The 25,848-nt window shown below is 38.6% G+C and overlaps 1 protein-coding gene across 1 annotated transcript in view; it reads right to left on the minus strand.

Moving 5' to 3' along the window:
* SMC5 (structural maintenance of chromosomes 5) overlaps positions 1-25,155 on the minus strand; it is a 75,539-nt gene extending 50,384 nt beyond the window's left edge. The window contains exons 1-5 of the mRNA XM_027839578.1: positions 24,823-25,155; positions 12,788-12,929; positions 8,217-8,269; positions 5,766-5,928; positions 2,192-2,326 (exon numbers count right to left, since the gene is read on the minus strand). Coding sequence (XP_027695379.1) covers positions 2,192-2,326; positions 5,766-5,928; positions 8,217-8,269; positions 12,788-12,929; positions 24,823-25,001 — 672 coding nt within the window. The 5' untranslated portion in view covers positions 25,002-25,155. The remainder of the gene's footprint in view (positions 1-2,191; positions 2,327-5,765; positions 5,929-8,216; positions 8,270-12,787; positions 12,930-24,822) is intronic.
* Between the last annotated feature and the right edge of the window lie 693 nt (positions 25,156-25,848).

Below are 25,848 nucleotides of genomic sequence, written 5' to 3' on the forward strand. Positions count from 1 at the left end.
AGGGAATCTTGCATATACTGAAAACCAAGTAGGCCAGTCTGGCTGTGTAGGCCAGCATCAAGTGTATATGTATGTCTGGAGAAGTAATATGTAAACATCTTAGAAAACTAGACTGGAGGCAGACTGTGAAGGACTTTAAATGTCAAAAGGACTTTGTACTTTAAACCTAAAGATAATGGGAAGCCATTGAAGCCTTTGAAGCAAGACAGTGACATGGTCAGATCTGCACACTGGAAAGATCAATTTAATATCTGGCTGTGCAGAAGAAAGAGAAACAGAGAGACAAGTAGGAAGTGATGGTAATAGTTGAGGTAAGGGATGATGAAGTCTAGATTAGTATGATTGTGGTATGACAAGAAAAGGGGATGGATATGAGGAATACTGAGGAGAGAGAACTGGCAAGACTCAGCAAATGATTACATATAGGGAGAGAGGGGTGCGTGAGTGAGAAAAGTTGAAGATGCCTAGATTGTGAAGGTGGGCAACTGACAGAATGAGGGTGTTCCTGAGATAAACTGCTAAGTTAGAAAGAGAGGTCAGTTTAGGGGGAAAGATAATGAATTCTATTTTGGCCATGGTGAGTTTGAGATGCCTACACAACATGCAGTTGGTGATGGAGGACTAGAGTTTGGGGGATTAGGACTGGATACATAATTCTGAGAATTATCTGCATAGAAATGATCCCATGGGAATTGAGGTCACCAAGAGAGAAAGTGTACAGAGAGAACAGGGGACAGGTCAGAGCCATAGTGCACATCAAAAGAAAGATGCAGGGAATGATTGATAAAACTACAAAGGACACTTAGAACTATCAGCCCTAGAGGTAGGAACATGATTAAAGAAGCATATTTTGGAATGAGATAGAAGGGGATCAAAGTTATAATAGAAAGGGTTAGTCTTGGCAAGGAGAAGGGTTATCTCCTTCTCTGTGACTGAAGCAAAGGATTATGGATGATACTGAGGTATTTTGAAGGATGGTCCTGGGGAGGTAAGGGGGCTTGTACCCATGGAAGAGCTAAGTGAAGAATGAACTAAGGAAGGGAGAGAGGAGAAGTAGGGAGTCCAGTTAGGAGTCTATTGTTAAAGTCTAGGTGAGAGGTGATTACAGTCTAAACTAGGGAGTGGCCACATAAGTGAGGAGAAAGGGATATATTAGAGACACATACTAGAGGTAGAATTGATAAAGCCTGGCAACTGATTGGATGGGTATGTATGTGTGAGGGATAAGTAGAGGATGACTAAAACCTGAGTAACTAGAACACAGTGGAAATACCTTCAACTGACATAGGGATGTTTGGAAAGGAATATAACTTGTGATGAAGGATTGTAGCTAAGGTGGCGAGGGGTTGGGACTAGAGTTATCTGCATAGAGATGATAAATGAACTTCAGGGCCTGATAAGATCAAATGATGAAATCACCAAAAGAGAGGGTGAAGAGAGAAAAAAGGACCCAGGACTGATCCTTGAATAAGATCTATGGTTGTGGATGATGAACTAGTAAAAGAGTGGTCAGACAGACAATAGAACAAGGAGAAAGAACAAGGAGAAAGCTAAAGAGAGGTAAAGAAAGATGAGGATTAAGAAAAGGCAACTGAAGTTAGCAATTAAAAAGTTATTTGCTAACTTTGGAGAGGGATTTCAGTCAAGTGGTCAGAAGCCAGAATGTAAGGGGCTGAGAAAGGAAGTAAAAAAGTGGTATCTGTTTTTTTCTAGCAACTTAGCTCTGAAAGGGAGGGGAGATAGAGGAAAAATGTAAGCTCCTTGACAGTAGGAACTGTCTTTTGCCTCTTTTTATATCCTGAGTGCTTAACATAGTGCCTGGCACACAATAGGCTCTTAATAAATGTTTACTGAATTGAACTGAAGAGTGACAAGGTAAAGTTTTTAAACATAAGAAAAACCTGGGGTAAAGTATACACATTTCATTATTTTGAGAAGTTAGGGAGAATAATTCATTGTTCATATTCTCACTCAAACTCCATTACTACTGGCTTTTTTTTTTTAAATACCACCACAAAACCTTTACTTAATTTAATTATCTAAACATCTTCTTTAAGCATGATTGTAAATGTCCAATATAAACAAGTTAAAGATAAGATAATGTAAAAGTTATCTTTTACATCATTAACACACATCACAACTCCAGTCTAAGAAAGATCTTTTTAATTTGGTTCACTATATTATTAAATACCTGAAGATGTTTTTCTTTCTCTCTGAAGTTTTTGAGTTCACAATGAAACCTGTGCATTTCCGGAGGACCAATTGACTTCTCAGTAGCTTCAAGAAGTTCAATTCTGCTGAGTTTTGCAAATTCCCCAACTTTGTCCTAGAGTATCACAAGCATCAGAAATTAGTTATGAAAATGACATCACATAAGACATAAGTCATTTGTAATTTACTGATGTTTTCTAAGAACCACAAAGAGCTATTTTAAGTGAAGTATTGGTAAAGAAATGCTACAGGTAGCCTTTTGTCAGAGTTATAATCAGTCAGTCAAAGAACAATTGTCTAGACTTAACCTGGGGTCCACAAATTTCTTTTTAAAAATCTTTTGATAGTTGTATTTCAATACAATTGGTTTTCTTTATAACCTTGTGTATTTTATTTAACGCACTTAAAAACATCATTTATTATAAGAAGGGGTTCACAGGTTTAAGTAGAGAGCCAAAGGAGTTTACAACATAAACAAAGGTAAAAAACTTTAGACTCTAGACAAAAAATGATAACTCTGACCATGATAAAATATCATGAATGTAGTTCTTATGTTTTCTGAGATCTTTATAGAAAAAAAAATCCAATTACTTCAGTACTTCCAGGTACAAAATTTGGTATCTATCTATCTAAAAAATAAAATAGTACCAATGTGAAGCAGAACTAAAGGCTGAGGTCAATGCCAAATTAGAAGAATAAAAATGAGACAGCAGGGGCAGCTAGGTGGCCCAGTGAATAGAGCACCAGCCCTGAAGTCAGGAGGACCTGAGTTCAAATCCAGCCTCAGGCCAAACACTTGACACTTACTAGCTGTGTGACCCTGGGCAAGTCACTTAACCCCAATTGCCTAAAAAACAGAAAAAGAAAAAGAAAAAAAAAATGAGACAGCATAGCAAGCAACTGACCTATTTCAACAAGCTATTAACACTAAGACAATAGAAATAGAGTAGACACCAACATAGAATCTCACCATTTCCTAAAAGAAATTTCACTGATGCAAACTAACTGCCACAATGAGGAAAACTAAGTGTCTAGTAACTGCCTCAGCCAGAAAATGTCTGATCTGCTTGTCAAGCATAGGGATATACCAGCCAAAGGCACACTGGTTTAGAATATGTATCAAATTAATTTGTAAAAATTTTATGCAGATAGATTGAAGATTATAGGCAGTAGTCTCTCATAAACTGCAAGAATGGATGGAAAATTATAGCAAATTTGGTGAGAAATCTAATTATGCCACATCATCTTGAGAACCTTTAATCATGAAAATTGAAGAATAGATAAAGATGAAAAATGGTTAAATGTCTGTCAAGATTTCCATAATAAATTCTTTCCTCCATCACTGACAGTGAAGGGCCCATATTTGGAGACCCTAATAAAATAGGCTTTAATGGGCTTGTAGAGGAAGTAGAAATAGCACTAAAGAAAAAACAAAATGAAAACAGAAGAGCACTTGGACTAGCTGTGTGTATCTACTCAAAGAGGTCTCGGCTGGAGGTGTCACATTTCTGAGGATGTTAAAGGATCAATTCTTTAAATATCTGGAAAAGGATATATTGCCAGGTAATTTTTCCCATATACTTGGGAGAAAAAAGAATCACAGATCCTATTGTCATCAAAAAATGCAAACAAGAAAATATTAGTAACGACTAACCCATATGCCTACTTTCCCATTTTTATAATACCTTTGTGAGAATTACCTACATATGTGCAGGGTTCTCTTAATAAAAGAGATGAAGAGGGAAATAGGTAGGCTTTTGAAAAAGAGATTCTTTAGCTAAGTTACCCAGCTTGCTGAAACATATGGAAGAGTGGCTCAGAAAGCTTTTTGTGTTCATAGTTCAGTTCTCTTTATCCAGAGGAAACATCACAATAAAAGAATATTTACGTTAGCAACAAAGAAGAGTTCGACGGCAGTTGGGCCAGATCTATTACCAGGCCTTGAGGTTCCTCTGCCTCTCCAGACCTTTCCCTATCCCCACTCAATAATCCCCTTCTTTACTTACATAGCACTCAAAATAGAGGAGGCAGTTTTGTACCTCTATGGATTAAACTGCAATTGTGAACTTCCCAATACCAAGCTAGGAAAAGAAGGCAGCTACTGCAGTGGGGGAATAGGGAAGGAGACTATGGAAGTCTTGGGGTAGAGAGAAGCATTTTCTGACATATCTAGTGAAACTTCTAACATACTCCTTGTTATCCACTGACATAGAGAATATAACATTCCACCGTTCTCATAGACTCATTGACTAAATAAATATTTGATTTGGCAGAGTAGTCTTCAGGCTCTCTTCCAACAAGGTTTTCTCTATGTGTATATTAAAATAATACAAGATTCCTTGAAAGATGTAACAAAGAAAATTTTATTTAACAATCCTCTGATTATTAATGAGATAAAAAACTAAAGAGATGTATGTTTGCCAAAGGCATTTGCCAGTATTCTGAAAGTTATCTGGAATCGAATCCAAGATACCCAATAGACAAGGGAGAACACCCTACAGATGGTGAGGCCTCCTGGTGGTTTGAAAATATTATTGTGTTGATTGCATCAAGCCCCAGAACACTGTATAACCTCCTAAATGATATTTATAATCACTCAAAAGAGTTCAGCTTAACTATTCACACAAGAAAAACCAAGTGGATAAGGAATGTCTATTGTTCAGACTATGATACACAGATGAAGAGTCAGTCTATAAAGCTGGTCCATCAGTACAAACACCTTGGACAGACATTCTGGAATGACAAAGAACTGTCAAATGTTGAAGAAAAAAAGAGTAAGTTGGCTTCTAGTTGGGAAAATGCACAGTGCATTCAATGTTCCAAAACTTTCCCTGAAACAAAGCCATTTCTTTTTACCACCAATATTCTTCTGATAATACTACACAGCTGTAAATCCTAGAATAGGAATGTCTCTGAAAAATTAAATATTATGGTCACCCAAAAGGCAATGGACAGGTACATAGCAAGCACAAATGGACTGCAGCATATCACCAATGAATAACTGCCTAGCAGAAACGCAATAAAGGATGTTAAGATGTATTATCTGAAAGAGAAGGCCCATTCATGTAGCGAAAATGAGAGATAACCAATGGACAGTCTGTATGCTGCACTGACCTCCACACAAAGTCAAGAGATCTAGAGGAAAAAAATTCCAGAACACTGAGTAGAGCCCTAGTGGAGGATTTACATGAGGACATAATTAAAAGCTACATAAGAATGGGAAGCCTTGGATTGGCTACAATCTTGGGAAAGAGAAGCCACATTGAAGAGAGTACAGATCCACTGAAAGAAGTATTAATGCAACAGATTCTTTACTAATTCAGATTTAACAACTGAGAGAAATTGGAAAGCTAAAATTATGCTATAAGTTGTTAAGTATTGCTTCTTGAAAGTATCAGTTTGTTATGCATTAAGAATATAACTTATCCAATATCACTAAATTTACAGTCTCTAAAAAATATATCCCAAAATATTTCAATTATTTTTCCCTTCAGGAACCAAAAGCTCCTTAAATAATGCAAACAAAAATTTTAGTCTTTACAACTTCTTCATACCTGAGGAAGAAACTGGCAAAGATTGCCTACTTGAATATTCAAGGCTGCTACCTGTTCTTCCACTGCTTTCTGCGTTGCAGATTTTTTATCAATGAACCAAGATGACTGATTTTTATGCACGTCAATCTCTCGAGTAATTATGACATTTCCAGAAGTCTTGAACCTGGTTAACAAACATATTTTAAAATATTTTATTTTCAAAACACATAGTTTGAAAGTTGCCTAAATTCACTGGTATCAAAATTAATTTGTCACAGTTTTAAGGATCATAAACAATAAAAAACAAACAAACAAACAAAGCTATATACTGCAATCTTTGTTCCATTTGAAATCCTATAGGGTTTATCTTCTCTTGGTATTTCACCCACAAAATCTTAAAAGTAGAAAGAACTTTAAAGATGATATAGCCCAAGTAATAACATAAAACTGTGGGCAGCTAGGTGGCACAATGGACAGAGTGCCAACCGTGCAGTCAGGAAGACTCATCTTCCTGAGTTCAAATCTGGCCTCAGATACTTACTAGCTTGTGTGACCCTGGGCAAGTCATTTAACCCTGTCTGCCTTAGTTTTCCTATCTGTAAAATGAGATGGGAAAGGAAATGGAAAACCACTCTAGTATCTCTGCCAAGAAAACCTCAAATGGGGTCACAAAGAGTCTGGAAAAGTCCCTGCTTACAAATGTTAGATACTTATTTTTCAGTCTAAATTACTTAAAGGGTGAAATACTATAAACACTCAAACCTAAACTATTTATAGTAGCATTTACTTATTGAATCTGCAAACATTTAATTGACAGAACTTGCCAAATGACTGGATATGGTGGGTAAGGGAAGGAGAAATATTAAAGATGACCCAAAATTTTTGAATTGTAAGTGACTGGGAAGAACTGTGGAGTTGTTGATAGAAATAAGAAAAGGTCAGAAGGAAGAGTAAACTTCTTCATTCTAAAATAACAATTAAAAAAAATAACTTTAAGACAAACTATTTATAACCCTGTCCTAGGAAAGGTGTGAATTATCAAATGTGATAAGCTATATCCAATGATCTAATCCCCTAACAAGTAGTCTTCTGAATCAATCTGAGAGATGGTGCATTCATTCCATTCCTAGGTTGGAGTGGAGAACAAATAACAAAAAGAATATGGAGGCTGGATGGGGGAAAGCTGAACATGCAGCCTTAAAAGTATAGTTTATTTTGAACCATTATGAATACTCAGATAAGATGCAATCAAATTCAATAAAATTATATCTTACAAATCTAAATCTAAACGATTTCTTAATTATTGGCACCATTTCTTCTTTTTTCAATAGTACAGAAAACAGAGCTAAGATTTCTTTTATTTACCCATCTCCTAAGACTACTGAAGCTACTCCAAGTAATAATTTTAATTCTGTTTAGTGAACCTTGATTAATTTAGCTATAAATTCTCCAAGTTCAATCCCTCATTTTTACTTTCTTTTCTTATACACTTAAATTTTTTTTAAGAAAATAATTTTCTTTTACTCTAAACTGTAAGCTAGGAAGAAGTATGGTATTGCATAAAGAACACTGGACCCGGAATCAGAAGACTTGAGTATCTCAGTCTGATACTACTGTGTAAATCTTGAATGTGAAATTTACTTAATTTCTCAGAATCTCAGTATCCTCATCTGTAAAATGAAGAGTTAGACTAGATCTTTAAAGTCTCTTCCAAGTCTAATATTCTGTGATTTGTTATTATCCTCTTCTAACCTATTTCTTTTACATAATTTCTCTATTACCATAACTACTTCAAAGATTAAGAGTCCTCTGAGGTTCTTACATATGTACTAGAAAGCAGAAGGTAAATTTCCATCTACACCACCTGAAAAAGCCAATTTATACTTTGTATTTGTATCATACCTACTTCCTTCTATAATTCTACTCCCCCCCCCCCAACAGAACTCTCTTAACTTCATTTCACTTAACGTACTCTCTCTGGCCATCATTACAAACCCCAAAGATGACTACTCACAAAAAGTGAAATAATTTATTTAGAATCTAAATGCTCATTAACATACAGCTTTACTTTGTTTTGGGTTTACATTTATGGCCACTGAGTATTCTGTACTGCATATAATACTTGAACATTGCATATTGTTAAATTCTTCTACATCTGACAACAATTCATTATCTAAAACAACTTTAAAACAAGAACTATTTAAAGTAATTTCAATGGAGAAAATGTCCCCTAAAGGAAATTATTTTTTAAAGAAAATGCTTGCATTTTAAAAAGAATAATCAAAAGGCAAAGTTAAGCAGCACATTTGCTTGTTTGAATAAAACAGTTTAAATAATGTTGACAAGATATAACTGATATTATTATATTATTGCCATTTCCTAAGTCAATACATAGCAAAGTAATATATATTAAATGAATATAAAATCAGAGGCTAAATACTGAAGTTTAATTTGATCATTTTCAACACTCACAATTCAATTTCAACTGAGCCTTTGGCACACCCTCGCTTCACATAAAAGCCAACCTATAGAACACAAGAAAAGGCAAAATGGGTGAGCGAATTCTTGGAAAATTATTTAACTTGCTAGATAGCAGACATGTGGCATAGGCATTACTTAATATCTGTATTTATCAGGTGACCACATTTGATGCTTTAATGCACACAAGACATATATACATACTCCCTCAACTGTGTAAAGCTGCAATACTAAAATTGTGGCATTACTACTACTTCTTCCCACATACCTTTAATTTATTACAACGTCAGAGTGTACAAAGCACACAGACTGGGAGAAATTTAGTTTAGATAAGACAATATTGGGGTGCTTACAGTCTAGAAAAGGGATATATCACACATACACAAATACTATTCTACAAAATAAACAATTAAGAGAGGTGTAAGCAAGTGCTAAGTGAAGTCTAAGGGGGAGGAGGAACTCATTATTGACTTGGGGGAGAGATGGGAATAAGAGGGTCAGGGAAAGTTTTCTAAAGGAGATGGTATTTGATTGGGGCTTTAATGGATGAGTAAGAATTCAACAGGCAGAAAAAGGGTAGAGAAAGCAATCCAGGCAGAGAACAGCAAAAGAAAAGGCAGGGAGGTGGGAAAGCAACTAACCTTTTAAATAGTCAAATTAGGTGGGATTAGAGACTCCACAGGAAGAAGATCATTAGAAGATAAGGCAAGAAAGGTTGAATGACACCAGATTGTTGAGAGCTTTGTATGCTAGGTTTTTCAATCTGGCAGTAGAATATAGCATAAACTGATTGACTGATTGGGGCAAAAGTGAGTAGAGACTGGTTGTCTTGTTAGGAGGCTATTGGAAAAGTCCAAGAGGGTGGTTGCAATTGTATTAAATAGAGGATGGATATGAGATATACTATAGAGGGAAAACATATGAGAAAAAGAAGTTACTGAAAAGCTTACTTTCTATGTTATGACTAAAAAAAGCTGTGATAAACCATCACTATGCAACCTCCCCACTAATTATTTGTAAACTATCTACACGTAAATCATGATTGCCTACCATTGAGCAGTTTAGTTATCTAGTGATAAACATGTAGACTTTTATCCTTTAAATAAACAAGTGCTAGTTTTACACTTCATTATGGTAAAGTAGATACATTTGAGTATTTAACTATGTGTTCTCATAGTAACATTAAAGAACTGTTTCTCTCAAATGTACTTTTGATGCTTGAATAATCCCAGTAAAGTTCCATGTTTCTGAAAGTCCTTCACAATGACTGTTATAGAATCAACAAGCATTTATTAAGAGCCCTTCTATGTACTCATCATTGTGCTAGGTACTGGGATAGAAACAAAAATGAAACAATTCCTATCCTTAAGGAACTTATTGTCTAGAAGGATTTGTATATTTATACATATTTACCAAATAAATACAATGTAATTTTAATAGGGAAGCTATTAACAGCTGAGGGGATCAAGAAAGGCTTCATGGAGAACCTTGTACTTTAGGTGAGTCTTGAAGGAAGCTACAGATTTGAGTGATAGAGGTAAGGAGAGAAAGCATCTCCATGCACAGGAGGCCAGACAGAATAAAAGCAGGGGGATGGAAATGAGAAGGCTGGGTCAGAAACAGCAAGGTCAGTCTGACTAGACAGCAAAGCACTGGGAATAAAGTATAAGGTTAGAAATGTAGGTTAGGGTCAGATTGTGAAGGGCTTTAAATGCCAAAGAGAGGAACTTTTATCTTTCCTATAGGTAACAGGGAACTACTGGCATTAAGTAGAAAGATGACATGGAGAGAACTGTGCTTTAAGAAATCACTTTGGTAGCTGTGTGAATAGATTGGAAAGGACAGAGATTTGAGGCAGAGAGAGCAATTAGGATACTACTGCAATAGTCCAGACAGGAGATGATGAAATGCTTAATCTGAATGATGGACATTTGAGGGGAGAGAGATGCATGTGAGTAATGAATTCAAGAGATATTGTAGAGGTAAAAATTAGAAGATCTGACAACTAATAAGATACATCAAGTGAGGGAGAATGAGGAGTCAAGGATGACAGAGAGGTCGAGAACCTGAGTATCTACCAGGATGGCTGTACTCTCTACTGAAATAAGGATATTCAGAAGGTTTTGGGGGAAAAGATCATGAGTTCTGTTTTGGAGATATTGAGTTTGAGACGCTTTATTAGACATCAAGTTGGAAACGTCCAATGGGCAGTTGATGACATAAAACTGGAGCTTAGGAAAGAGACAAGGATATATAGATATGACAATCAGCTTCATAGAGATAATTAAACCCATGGCATCTGATAAGATTTTTGATAAAGTGTAACAAGAAAAGAGAAGACGGCCCAGGACAGAGCTTTGACGTACACCCAGTTTGGAGGTGTTATATGGATAATGATACACAAAGGAGACTGAGCAGTCAGACAGGCAGAAAGAAAACCAAGGGAGAATAGTGTTATGAAAACCCTGTTGGGGGAAAAAAAGAGTATCCAATCCAGGAGGGGAGGTTGGTCAATCATGTTAAATGTTGAAGAAAGGAGAGAAAATGTCATGAGGTTTGGCAATTAGGAGATAAATGTTTCTTTTTAACACTCTGACTTTGTATTGAATCCCAGCACTAACTCTTCTATAAACAACTTACATGCACACTAGGAATAGTTTCTCCCATTAGTTCCAAACACTTGCATCAAGAATACATCTCAATGCCTCTTAAAAAGATGTGCAAATCTCAAGCAGGTGCATCCAGGAGAGCCATTTTAGATTTTAACAAATACATTCTTAGATTTGAATACACACACACATACACCCCATCCAAACCTATAGATCTATTTCTTTTTTTTTTTTGTTAAGAGCAATTGGGGTTAAGTGACTTGCCCAGAGTCACACAGCTAGTGAGTGTTATGTATCTGAGGCCGGATTTGAACTCAGGTCCTCCTGACTCTAGGGCCAGTGCTCTATTCACTGTACCTCCTAGCTGCCCCAATCTATTCTTCTTAAGATGAACTGCTGACACCAGTTAAGTTTTCATGTGTACATAAAGAGATATAAAATATAAGTTGCAGATAGGAAAACAAGTGCTGATATTCAGTGCAAATACTCCATGTATCAGAAAAACAAACAAAATGTGTTATGAAAATCAGGGTGCATTAGGTACCACCATCAGAGGCTTGGAACCCCAGAAGGTTTATTCAGAGTAAAAGTGTTTTTAAAGAGAAATAGAATATCTGCAAGTCTCTGTATATAAAAGGGCTGTAGTTTGTAGCCCCAAAGGATACACAAGGATTCGGTGTAATAGCATGTGTAATAGAAATGCTGTATTCCATCATAGTGCCTTCCTTGTGCAATGATACTAGTGCTAGGAAATTTTGACAGAGACCAGTCGGACAGATTCTATATTGAAAAGCACTATGGGGGGCAGCTAGGTGGCGCAGTGGATAGAGCATCGGCCCTGGATTCAGGAGGACCTGAGTTCAAATTCGGTCTCAGACACATAACACTTACTAGCTGTGTGACTCTGGGCAACTCACTTAACCCCAACTACCTTGTCAAAAAAAAAAAAAAAAGTACTATGTCTTCCCTCTACAACCTTCTGCCCAATTACCTCAGACTCACCCCAGACTACGCCCTGGGAGCCCACAGGTATCTTGGTGACTTCCTGTCCCCTAACACTACTTAGGAAAGCCAAAGCCATGCGTCACTTCACACTCCTCTCAGTCTAAGTCCTTTACAGTCTGGACAACTCTCCATTACCTCTTCTAGTTCTGGAACCACAAACTATAAGCAAATCAACTCTGCCATTATTTTTGGATTGAATGTCAGTCTACCCCCTAAGGCCCCATTCACCATCCCTGTACCTTTCCCCTTCCTGGTCACTACTTTCCAATGTGTTCTTTGCCTTTGTATTTGTAACCCTAGAACTTAGCACAGTTCTTGGTACATATTAATTGCTCAATCAATGCTTTTTCATTCATTCACATCTAAATGACAAGTTTCTAAGCTTCCTATAGAAGCACTGTACTGTCACAGTAGCAGAGTTAGAGACTAACCAAGAAAACCTACTCATGTAGTACAAATAATATGTCTATCAAACATGCAGACACACTAGAGATATTGCTTTCCTCATAAATCTTCACCAGATGCTAAACCTCAACAAATAGTATGTAACATAGCTTTGATAATGTTGCTAATTATAATTTTAGACGCATCAGTCTCTTATAATTACAGGTAAAACATCATTCAGAGTTTTAATCCGCTCCAAGAGCTAATGGTCATTTTATAAGCAAAGGTTGAGAGTTTTTCCTAAATCATCTAATTCAGAAAAATGAAGCATGCTAACTAAAAAGTTTTTAAACTAGGTTCACCAAAAAGCAGCGGGAAGATTTCCTTTCTTTTAAAAAAAAGTAAGCAAAACATTTTACCTCATATTCCTTTTCTCCCAACTTCTTTTCCTACTTGACCACTACTCAAATAAAAATGGGCTTATGGAATCAAGGGACTGGCATCAAACAACTTAGAATTTGTTCAACACTAAGCAAAGGATGACCTTAAATAAGGAATGTTACTTACCTTATCTACTCGGCCTATGAAAGATGGTTTACCGGCCAATCCAAGACAAATGGCACAAACTATGCTCGATTTCCCTGTTCCATTAGCTCCAACTATCATATTCAGATTGGGTCCTGGGATTACTTCACAGGTATCATAGGTTCTGAAAGAAAATCCAGGTAAAATTACAAAACAGATAAACCAGGAGATAAAGACCTAATATGCATCAAACCAAGCCACAGTTGGATTTCTCCAAGCCCATGCCTCTCACTCCAGGAGTTAAACAAAGGAAATTCCTCCATTTCCACTGATATCTTAATCCTTTGTGAATAGAGGTTGCTCCCAGTACCAAACACCTCAGGTAGATGAGAAAGGCAGTGATATAACCTCAAGACCACAGTTACTATTTATCACCTTCATCCATTTCCCTAAGAAAGTATCCTTTATGTATCACCCAACTTTCCAAGGGGCTTTCCCAAAGATTTTGGAAAGAGCTTAGAACTATTTTTTAATATTGCTAGAAAAACTAAAAAGAAGTTTTTAATACGCTTCCACACTGATGACTACTATCCATTACTGGTGAATCACACAGACACACTGCCAGAAGAAACCTATAAATCATGGCTAAAAACTACAAAGTCTTATTCAACAAAGTACAGACCTTAGGGGTGCCAGTAGGTAGTATTTTCATCCACTAATAGGTAGTGTTTTCACCCACTAGTAGTAGTGTTTTATATCTATTAAGCTAGATAGCATAGAGGGAAACTAATTTAAATGCATAGTTATCAATAAGACTTGGTGGGATGAGCCCCACGACTGGAATAAATCAGTTAACCAATAAGCCTTTATTAAGTGACTATGCCAGGTACTGTGATGGTCAATGGGAATACAAAGATGAAAATAAAACAGTCTCTGACCTCAAGGAGATTATGTTCTTTGGGGGGGAGGTGAATATGTACACACATAAGTGTGAAAAGGCAATGGAGGTGGAGTGAGAAATAGGAGGCACTAGTAGCTAAGGGGAATCAGGAAAAGCTTCAAATGGGAAGTGTTTTAAACTGAGCTTTTAAGTAAACTAGAGATTCCATGAGGCGCCAATAGAGGAAAGAGGTGAAGGAGTACATTCCAGGCACAGGAGATAACCTGCACAAAGGTACAAAGATAGGAAAGCTTAGAACACTAAGGAGCGGGACACAGAATAGCATTATATAGTATTAATAAGACATGCTTATGTGACGTAGATACCAGAGTAGAGAAGCATAGCAGGGAGCTGTTTTGTTTTGTATCCCAAATCTGTCAGGGGCTAGTACTCTTGGGATTTCCCAGGTGCTGGTCAGTTGAATGTCTGGAGACTTAACCCCACAAAGAAAGATATAATTGTACTAGCAAGCAAGTGGGCAGAACTAGGAGTAATGTGTGGAAGTTGTACACAGGAAAATTTGGACTTGATGTAAGGGAAACTTACTAATAATGAGAACTATCCAAAAGTGAAATGGACTGCTCTGAGAGGTAGTTGGTTTCTTCCTCATTGTAAGTCTTCAAGTAAATACTGGCTGAACTTGTTGGGTATGTTGTAGATATACTTTTTCAAGTATGGATTGCATTAGATGAATGCTAAGGTGAAATTCTATGATAAAGAAATATTTAATGTGAACTATCAGTCACATGGATTATAATGGAAAATCTTAGAGCAATAAGAAATATGCAAACACAAGCATAGTTTGAGATCTATCAAGTAGAGAGATTATTAGGGGAAATTCCTACCTCAGTATAAAGATTAAAATCTATTAAAATTATTTCTTAATGTAATTCTTACCAATAATCCTAAAAACATGACACAAATTTCTGGGGGAAAAAAAGGATGGAAATGGATTATTTCTTCGAGTTTAGGTGGACCTACCTTAACACGAGGCCATACTAACATCTCATTTCCCAGTGGAAAGAGTGGGTAAGACAGAAAAAGAAAAAAAAAAGTTATCTCTGTGTCTACCAGAAGAGCAGCCAACCTTCTATACTCACCTTCCAGTGGGTTAGGTGTGGAGCCCTCCACTCTTTCTAATTTAAGTAAAAAGTTTCTAGTTAGTCATCCAGCATTTTTAAAGCACTTACTATGTGCTAAGCACTGGGAACACACATACAAATAGAAAGATAGTCCTAGCCTTCAATATCCAAATGGGGGAAGAAAACAGATAAAAAGGAAGCTGAGATAGAGAAGAGGGAGAGACACAGGTGTATTCATCTAGGGGGCCTGGTACAAGAATCAGTCTAAATGAAGGTTCGAGGAGTTATCATCCAATCAGAGGGAGATTGTGGAGCTGAAGTGGTACTTTCTATGTGTGGATTTTAGGGCTGGGGCATGGTGAAACTTCAGGATGGTAGAACAAGTACAGTCCTTTTCCTCCAGAAAAAGAGCCAGGCCATAGAGAAGGGGAAAAGGGAACAGAAGGGAACAAACATTTATTAAGCACCTATTATGTGCCACCCACTGTGCTAAGCAATTTGCAAATATTATCTGATTTGATTTTCACAACAGCCCTGGGAGATATGTACTATTATTATCCCTATTTTACAGCTGAGGAAACTGAGGCAGACAGAGGTTAAGTGCCCTGTCTAGGGTCACACAGCTAATAAGTGTCTGAGGCCAAATCTGAACTCAAGTCTTTCTGACTCCAGGCCTGGCACTCTATCCACTGTGCCACCTTGCTACCTCTGCTTCCCCGAGGTCAAGTGAAAATGATCTAGAAGACCTTGCTTTCAGTGGTCAAGACTGTTTGCAAGCTCAGAGTTATCGTAGGCTGCTAAATCAATACATCAACAAGTACACAGTAAGTGCCAGGGGTTATGCTAAACGTTTACCATCTAACTTTGTGAAACCAACACTGAGAGAATCGAGATCGGAGTGTGATCCAAATAGGGGGACAGCCAGGGCAGAAGCACAGCAGTGGAAGATTGATGGCCATATACGTACAAGGAACAGCAAGGTCAGTCTGGGTGGGCCACAATGTGACAGGAGAGGGGTACTGTGACATAAGACTGGAAAGAACAGGTTGTAAAGGGCTTTAAATGCCAAACAGAGGAGTTATAATTGATTCCAGAGGTAACCAGCAGACACTTGAATTTATTGCTTAGAGTAATGAAATGGTCAGACCTCTCCTTTAGGGAAATCAGTTTCTCACCTCCTAAGGGTGAGAGTACAATATCATATCTCCTACATTCCAATCTTTGCTAAGTGAACAAATGCCATGTACCCTTTCCAAGGAGTCTGTTCTGAATTAAGAGGATCAGCATTCAATTCATCATTCAATGTACAGAATGGCACCTTCTAAAACAAGTCTGTGAGACAGTTTGTGTCATTCAACTACTCAAACAACTCCAATGGCTTCCTATTGCCTCTAGGATAAAATATATAAGCTTACTTGTTTTGTTTTTAAAGTCCTTTATATAACCTAGCCCTGGCCTACTTTTCCAGCCTCATTGTACACTATTCCTCCCATGCCCTACAGTCCAAACTTGCCTTCTATGTCTACGACCTATTCTTAGAATATACTCCTTTGGCTTAGATTCTTAAAATGTAGCCACTGCTCAGATTCTTACAATCTAGCCAATAGCTCACCAACGTTCAGATGTTCTAATAAACCTTATCTTTGGCTGAAAGAAGGGTTGGGTCGAATTCTTTTGGGGCAGGACCTGTATATTGTGATTTGGGGGTTCCAGCACCCCTAAACCTCATCATTTTGGTGGCCCGTACGGGGAAACTACCTAACCCCAAGTTCCTCTCCAGCCAAGACTGGAAGGTATGTAAGCCTCCTCTACCCTCTTTCTTGCTCTGCAGTTGGGGTCGCTCTCCAAGCACCAAGGCTTGGAGGTGCTTTTCAGGCAGACAGTTCTGAGGCTGTCTTGAATGCAGCCTGACACTCAGTCCACTGGGTCAGTTCAAGGCCATGAGCATAAAGGACAAGGACAGACGCCCTATTCAGAAATGTATGTCCAATTCTCAGCACTAAAGAAATGGGGAAAACTGCAGTTGCTTTTGGTTCCCTGAGGCTTACTTACTCCCTTACCTCTACACCCCTGAATCCTCCTTCATGGAGAGGTTACAGGGCAAAGTTAGAATAGCTAAACATATCTTGGCAGATTCTGGAGGTTTTGTGATTGATCATTAAAGGAGCTTTGAAACTCATCCTTACAACCCTGGTCATTCCTTTCTCCCACTCCTTTCCCTTGAGTCAAGAGGGCATCTGTTAACCCCTTTTCATAGGAGAAGAGAGTTTCACCCTTTATCCCTTACCTTTGATTTTGCCCTCCCCCACCTGGGAAAGGAAGGAGGGGATGGAGCAGCAGCTACAGCGTGGGGGCCCCCCTGGCAATGGCCGTGGGCCCTAGGGCAACCTTTGCTTGGAAGCATTACCCAGGTTCAGTACATCCTGCTCAAAGTAAAGAAGTTAGCCTCTGAACTTGGGTAAGCATGCTCTTTTAAATTTGTAGTTTCAATTGTTAATGATGAGATGTTGATTCTCTATGTAAAAGTAATTTGGAAATGAATTTAACAAAATTGAAGTCATTTGACTGGTAATGGATTTATTTCAAGTTTCAAATTAGTGAACTTTCTGTATCAGTTATGTCAAGCAAGTTTTCCTAATTTGGTTACCACTAAAATAATTTGGCTATTGTTGGTTATTGTTTTAATGTGTAAACTAGCCAAAAAGCTTGTTTGGGTTATGGATTGCTGAGAATTTACAAGTGTAGAGAAATCTCTGATGGTTGGCTTTTTACACCAGGACAAATTTAAGTTTGAGATGTAAATCCTGCAAAAGTTTTTCCTAAGCTGTGATTAGTGAAATTTGCTGTTTGAGGTAAAAAAGCTCATGATTTTATTTTGAGCTGTCTAATGGATCATAATAATCCATTGATAAATCAATAATCCACCATCTGAGAAATGCCACAAGCTACTCAGAGAGAATGTGATACTGGTGGGAAGTTAGCATCGGGAAAAGCTAAGAGGACAATTTTAGCCTCAGTCTAAGATGGGATCCTCCTGGCTCAGTTTCTCCATTATGTTCCTTTGAAAAGGAATGTTACCCACCTAGCTATTCCTGAGTCTGGCTATGAGGTGGATTTGATAATGCATGGTTGGAAAACAGAATTATCTGAATCCAAACAGAGCTAAGGATGTTTTATCTTGTCATATCTGGGACCTGCAGTCTTTTCTGTCAGGTTTGTGTCTTCCAGACTATAGGCCATTCACCTGCAATTGCTAGCAAACAGTGGGTACCAGCCAATATCCCCCCATGGCTCCCTGGATGCAGCCTGTGCTGGGTTCCAGTCAACCTCCTCTTTGGGACCCCCTCCAGAGAGCAGTTTCAGAAGCCAAGACCTTCAGGCCCTTACCCCAAAAGAATTTGGGTCCCATTTGTTTGAGGGGGGAATGATGGGGTTGGGATTTGGACCCCACAAAGGAAAAACCCTGGACTTTCCCACATGGCCAAATCTCTGACATTTGCCTGAGGCTATAATCCCATCAACTGGCCTTTCATTGTGGCTACACCCAATCTCCCAATTCTGTTACTTACCTCCCTATGGCCCCAGGCCATTTCTCACCTTTAATCCTAGCTAGGCTCCATTCTCCCTTGGCTATGTGGTCCAGGTTCACCCCAGCTTATTGGCCACTCCCATTCAGATCCTCCTTAGACCACTCCTCCAGTCACCCTAAACTACTCTGGCTACTCCTAGTTCCCTCCCACAGTCTTTCTGTATATAAGGTCCATCTTGTCTTAAGGTGCTTAGATTCTTAAAATGTAGCCACTGTTCAGATTCTTACAATCTAGCCAATAGCTCACTAATGTTCAGACTCCTTAAGAGTCTGCCCAATATGACCAATGTTCTAATAAACCTTATCTTTGGCTGAAAAAAGAAAGAAAAAAAAATACTTCCTCTTCACCCTCTGCCTGAGAGAGTAACTTCCTCAAGAGGCACCAGAGTACCACCTCCTCCAAGATCCAACCAAGTACTAGTGACTTTGCTCCCTAATTACTTGGCAGTAACTCTTTGCTTATTCCGTAGAGACACACTGATTTTCTCCTTCACTAGAATAAAAGCTCCTTGAGATCAGGGATTGTTTCACTCTTTGATGTCCAGGTAGTTACTCTGTATCTCTAGAACAATCAAAATCTAAGAGTTCAAACAATCCATTTAGTAAAAATATACTTAATTACCTTTGACCTAGTAAGAAAAAAAAAAGCTCCCAAGGTGATTAAAAAGAAATTCAGGAAAAGAAAAAAAAACACCATAAAGATCTGTCAAAAGGAAGTTAAAAGAAATCACCATGGAGGTTCCCTGGGTTCTCCAGGCTCCTCACCAAAGTCCTGAAAAGTGCCTTTTATATTCTTGTCCAAAAGGCCTAGAACTGGGTCCCAGATCAAACTATCTGGAAATAAAATTAACCACAAGTGTCCCACTACTGCTTCCTTTCTCACAACAGTACCAGCCAATGTTGTAGGAGGGTGGAGGTGTGGGGTTAACTCAGGTCTCCCCAGTTTACTAGTACCTTGGCCCATAATATTTGTATTTTGCATCCTTAATGTGTTTTGATTAATTGATTTACTTGTAGAGGGATCAGAGTTTTGAATTAAGGGAATATTAACCCAATCAACAACAGAAAGCTAACCCCTCAATCTGGGACTCTTGGGGTCAATCTTTCCTAAGTGAGTCACTGCCTCAGCTAAAACAAGAAGGGAGAGGTTATGCAATGTCCCATCCCCAGTTCCAAATAGCTAGCAACTAATTTGCTGTCAGATGGACTGAAGTGGATGCAAAGGAGGCTCACCAACTAAAGCAGACTTCAAAAAGTCATTATAAAGAAGACAGCAAGATGGTACTGGAAGATTAACAAAAAAAGTATAGCATGGTTCTACAAAAACAGTGTTAGCAATGTTAAAGCACAGAATGAAATGAGACTTTCATGGAAAATTAAACCTAACAAAAATGGGGTTTCCTTAGCTATATTAGGGAGAAGATCAACAGTATGATAATAACTGAAGACAGAGTACAGAAGATCTCAATGCTTATTGTGCTCTTATTTTCTCTGCCAAAAAAGATTTATCCTTGGACTGGAAAAGATAGAACAAAAATGACAAACAGGGAGCTGATAACAAACATCTAGCTGCTCTTCTGTTTGATACATCAGGTCCAGATGAACTACATTCTAAAAAAGGACCTAAGTATTGAAAAAACTGGCACATGTAATTATGAAGTCATTGAAAGTTATATGACAGGGCAAATGTCCTGATTTTCAAAATATACTGCAAATAACAAGCCAGGGAATTTAACTTCAATTTCTAGAAAAATTCCAGAATAGATATTTCAAGAGATAGTCAGTTATAGAGAAGTGATGGCCTAGGGTTGCAAAAAGAAACATTTGGGGACGGGGGGGGGGGAATAGCCAAAATAGTATTTTTTTTTTTGACTAAGTATGTTTATTACAAGGGTTTTGTTTTTCTTTCTTTCTTTTCCAACTGGAAAGGGAATAGGAGGGAAATCAGAGTTTTTGTTAATTGAAAAAAATTAAAACAAAGAGATGACTTATTGCTTGCTTTCTCAGTGGGTGGGGAGAGGCTGAAGGGAAGGAGAGAATTTGGAACTCAAGATTTAAAAAAAATTGAATGTTTAAAATAAAAAGAGATGGTTAGTGAACACTTAGACAAAGAAGCAATGGTAACAAAGAGTCATCACGGCTTCATCAGAAACAGGTCATTTTAATTTAGCCTCATTTTGTTTTTTGACAGTTACTAGACTGCTAGATAAATGGAAAGCTGTATACATGGATAGGAATTTACTTAGTAGATTTTAACAAAACCATTGACAAATTTTTTCTCTCATGCATTGAAGGAATTCTTGATGAGATTATTAGTAGGCAATGAGCAGGCTTCCCATGGTATACAACACATCTTTTCCATCCCACTATTGACTGAAAGTACTATATAAAACAAGTGTCAAACTCACTGCTACAAAAACCCTCCAGTGTGGCCTGGAATCAGATTAAAATGTAATTAGGAAATGTTTAACAAAGTAAATAAAAATACAAAGCAACATGTTAATATGTGGTTTTCCAAATTAACATGTAGCCGCAGAAATCCCTATTTGAATTTAACACCACTGACGAAGAAGTTAAAGACTCAACTTGTTTGATTACTAAAAAAAAAGTATAGATGATTTGATAGTTCTCCATAAACCTGTTCAGTGTTTAACTGTTAAGTTTTTAAAACTGTTAAGTGTTTAAACCATTTCTGTGGCTTTACTCTTCAATGTTCTTTTCCTTCTCCCTTGGTGTTCTCCTTGTTTTATTCCTATAGTCTCCTGCTCTCTCATCTACCAGTCAACTAATCCCTAATCTGATAACTATTTAAAATATACCTGTTCTGAGAAATTTTATAGTTTATTTTTTAAAAAATGTTATTGATGCCTTATATTTTCACAACAGTAATTTTTAGAAATCTCCCTCATAGAAAAGAAAAAAATTAAGGAAAGGCAATAAGAATTCTGCCCAATTGCCTCACGTCCTTATGTGGAGAGGGAGGCATATTTCATTATCTGTCTCCTGGGTGACTAACAGTGTAGCTACTCAGAATTCAGCTTCCTTTTGGTGATTTAAAAATTTTACATTTATACGAATATAATGGAATACTTTTGTGTAATAAGAAATGATGAGCAAGAGGCTTTCAGAAAGACCTGTAAGAACTGATGCAAAATAAAATGAGCAGAACCAGGAGAACATAGTACACAGTAACAGCAGGGTTGTGTGATGATCAGTTATGGATGACAGCTCTTCTCAGCAATCCAACGATCCAAGATAATCCCAAAGGACTCATAATAAAAAATGCTATACACCTCCAGAGAAAGAATGGATGAACTCTGAATACAGATCACTTTATTTTTTTCATGGCTTTTTTTTTTCCTTTTGGTCTGTTTCTTCTTTCACAACTGTGACTAATATGGTCTTACATGATTGCACACATATAACCTATGTCAAACCTATATCAAAGTGCTTACTGTTTTAGGAAGAAGGGAGGGAGAAAAATTAAGAACTCAAAATTTTGTAAAAATGAATGCTAAAAATTGTCTTTACATATAATTGGAAAAAAATACTAATAAATTAACAAAAAAATTTACATTGTTGTCATTGTGTACATGGTTGTCTCTACTTACTTCATTTGTATCATTTAATACAAATCTTCCCTGAATTTCCAATATTTATTGCTTCTCATTTCATTCCATTAAATTATCTACAGTTTGGCTTCCCATCTTATCATTTAAACAAAACCTCTCTCCAAAGTTACGAATGCTCTCTTAACTGCCAAAGCTAATGGCTTTTTCTTCATCTTATCTTTCTTCACCTCTTAGCACTGTCCTTGATGCTCTTCTCTTTGATACTCTCTTTTATTTGTAACAATACTCTCTCTGGTTTTCCTCCTATCTATCCAACTACTCATCCTAGACTTCTTATTCTCTCGTTTCCCTACATCCAATCTGGTGCCAATGTCTGTTGATTTTACTCTTGTGTATGTACATATTCGCTTCTTTCCTCTAACACCGCCACCACCTTGGTGTAGGCCCATCTGTACTACTGCAATAGCCTGCTAGTTGGTCTTACTTCCACAAGTCTTTTTCCACTCTAGTCCATCCTCAACTCAGTGGTCAAAGTGATGTTCTTCAAATGAAGGTTGGTCCACTTCACCCCCTACTCAGTAAACACCAGTGGTTCCTTATTACATCCAGGATCAAATATAAAAGCCTGTATTTTATGTCCAACGCCCTTCAAAATCTGGCCCACTTTCCTTTCCAGTCTTCTTTTATACCTTACACTCCTTTCACTTGGCACACAGACTGAAATCCACACACTGGCCTCCTTGTTGTTCCTAGAACATGACAGGCCATTTTCTGATCCCAGGCATTTTCATGGGCTGTCCCCATGCCTGAATGTTCTCTTTTTATTTTTTCCTCTTGGCTTCCTTCAAGCCCCAGTTAAAATCCCATCTTTTATAAGATGCCTTTACTAATTCCTGTTCATAATTTCCAATTTATCTCATATGTAGCTTGTTTGTGCTGGTGTTTGCATGTTGTCTCCCCCATTAGACTGCAAGTTTCTTGACAGCAGGTGCTGTCTTTTACCTTTCTTTGTATCATCGGCACTCAGCACAGTGCCTGGTATATAGTAGGTGCTTAAAAAATGTTTATTGACTGACTAAATATTAGATTGGGATGAGAAAACCTAAGCTCTTGTCCTGTGTGATCATAGACAAGTCACTTTTTCTCAATCTACTTCAGTTTTCTCATCCACAAAATGAGAAGTTTTACCTTACAATTCAAATGATCTATGAAGTAGAAAAAATACTTACAATTACTACACAAACCAAGCCCAAATGCAAAGGACTGGGCCTAAAACAATGAATGTGCAAATAAAAATTCAACTAGGAGGAAAAAAATGATAATCTGTTATTGTATTTTTTGTTAAGAGACATATCACAATAATGTTGGATCAAATGAGATGTGTGTGACATATACGTATATATGCATATATACACGAGTGTATATATATCCACATATATCCACATATAATACACACATACACACACATATATATGTGTGTGTATGTGTGTATATATACATATATATATATATATATATATATTGCAAAATTTAGAGTCCTACATAAATGTCAGAAGCTAGTACTAATTCTACCAAATGTAGACACTTCCTAGACTGGTAAATAAAGTTGGGAACTGACTTCTTTTGAATTTAACTGAAATATCTAATTGCTATATAAAACTAATAATGCTTCAACAGTTGTGTAAACATAGGCAAGCTGTCTCCTTCCCAAAACTAAATTCAACATAGAGGCATACAAGAAATAAATTCAGCATGTGAAACCCTGTCCCTCATCACCAGACCAATTCAGTGTTACAGGGAAGAGCTATCAAAGCTGACTATCAAACTCAAAGAGGAACAGAAAGAGAAAAAAAAAACAAAAAACCACTTCTAACGCTGCAGCATCAGGCTAAATGCAAAGGCATAAAAATAATTACCTTTCTCAACTCAAAATAAAAGTGGATAATGCAACTCTTAGATTTTGATTCAAGAAGTTTTCCTCAAAAATGCAATCAGAGAAAACTAGGAAGCAGCAGGTAGTTTAAAGAGTAGTATTTTCAGTTTTGGAGATGAAAGAGGAGGCATATTCAGAATTGAAAAGTGAAACTATAATAACAAAAGGCATAAATTTAAAAAAAAATACTGGATTCAAAATTAAAGACCTGCGATTTAAATACTGGCCTGGCTTAGTCGGGACTCTTAAATTTTCTTTCCCTATAAAAAAAAAAAGGGGGCATTGCACTAAATCAAGGTTTCTCAACCTGGGGAGGGGGGCGTTCTATGGAGATACTAAGGACTGTGTGAAATAGGGATGGGGGAAAACTTCTTTATTTTCACTAAACGAAATTTAGCATTTCCTCCAATTATTTAAAAACACTATTCTGAAAAGGAGTCCATCGGCTTCAACAAGGCTGTCAAAGGGTTTGGGTTCATGACACAAAAAAAAGGTTAAGAGAGCCCTTGCACTCGATAAGCCTGGGGTCCCTTCCAAGTCGAACAATCTTCGGGTGCTTGCACGAAGTAAGCTCCCAGAAAGGAATTCTGATTGATCGGCGAGGCTGGGAGGTGGGATGGGGTGGGGATAGAAGGGGAGAGGATGGGTATGGGGCGGGGGAGATGGGATGGGAATGGAGGAAAGAGAGGATGGGGATGGGGGGAGGTGGGCTGGGAAAAGGGGTGGGGATGGAGGAGAAGAGGATGAGGCTGGAAGATGGGATGGGGACAGGGGAAGAGAGGGGATGGGTTGGGTGAAGGGGGTAAGGACGGGGAGATGGGGGACGGAAAAGGGGATGGCTTGCGGGGGAGGGGGACGGCTGGGATCCGCCGGCGCAACAGGCCCCAGAGGCGGCCCAAAGATGCCCGCCGGCTCCCGCTGCGGGGTCCAGCTTCGGCGCCCCAACCCCGGCCTCACTCACAGGAAGTTCTCCATGGAGATCCGCACGATGGAGCCCTCCACGAAGCCAGACAGCATTGCCCGCGAAGGCGGGGGCAGGAAGCTCCTCCTCCGCCCCCATCGGGTCTCTTCGCCGTCCAGAGCCGTCTTCTTGGGGCGACCCATGTCCGAGTCCGCCTTCCTCTTGCCCATAGTCGCCATCGCCGCGGGCTCAACTGCCCCGGCCCCGGCCTCCGCCCCCTCCAGGATGAAGAGGAGGAGGACGAAGAGATGGAGAAGAAGAAAAAGAAGAAGAAGAGGAAGAAGAAGCCTTTCGGTCGCGACTCCCGCGCAGAAAAAGCGCGCGCCGAGCTTCGGGCTCCCCCGTCTGCGCCTGCGCGGCCCCGCGGACCAGGCCTTTTCTGCCCCTCGCCGCCTCCGTTCCCCCTGGCGCCCGGCCCCGCCCTCGGGAGGATAACTTTCAGTTTCAACGGAAATGGATTCTCTCGTCGCCGACGTCACAGTCAGGGGACGAATAAAGGCGGCGGCGACGGAAAGAACCCCGAGAGGAGGGAGAAAGGGTAAAAGGCATGGGGGAGGGGCGACAGTGAGAGTGAGTGAGTGAGTGAGAGAGAGTGAGAGTGTGTGTGTGTGTGAGACAGCCAGAGTGAGAGTGAGAGTGAGAGTGCCTGCTTGTGTGTGTGAGAGTGAGAGTGTGTGTGTGAGTGTGAGAGACACAGTGAGAGTGTGTGTGTGTGAGAGACTGAGAGTGAGTGAGTGTGTGTGAGACAGAGTATGAGTGAGTGTGTGTGTGTGAGAGAGACAGAGAGAGTGTGTGAGAGAGTGAGAGTGTGTGTGTGAGTGTGTGAGACAGTGAGAGAGAGTGAGTGAGAGTGTGTGTGTGAGAGACAGAGTATGAGTGTTTGAATGTGTGTGTGTGAGAGAGACAGAGTATGTGTGAGTGTATGAGAGAGACAGTGAGAGTGAGAGTGCCTGCATGTGTATGTGAGAGACAGAGTGAGTGTGTGTGTGAGACAGTGAGAGTGTGTGTGAGAGAGTGTGTGAGAGA

This window comes from Vombatus ursinus, unplaced genomic scaffold, assembly GCF_900497805.2.
Source record: "Vombatus ursinus unplaced genomic scaffold, bare-nosed wombat genome assembly UNPS02014832.1, whole genome shotgun sequence".
NCBI lineage: Eukaryota > Metazoa > Chordata > Mammalia > Diprotodontia > Vombatidae > Vombatus > Vombatus ursinus.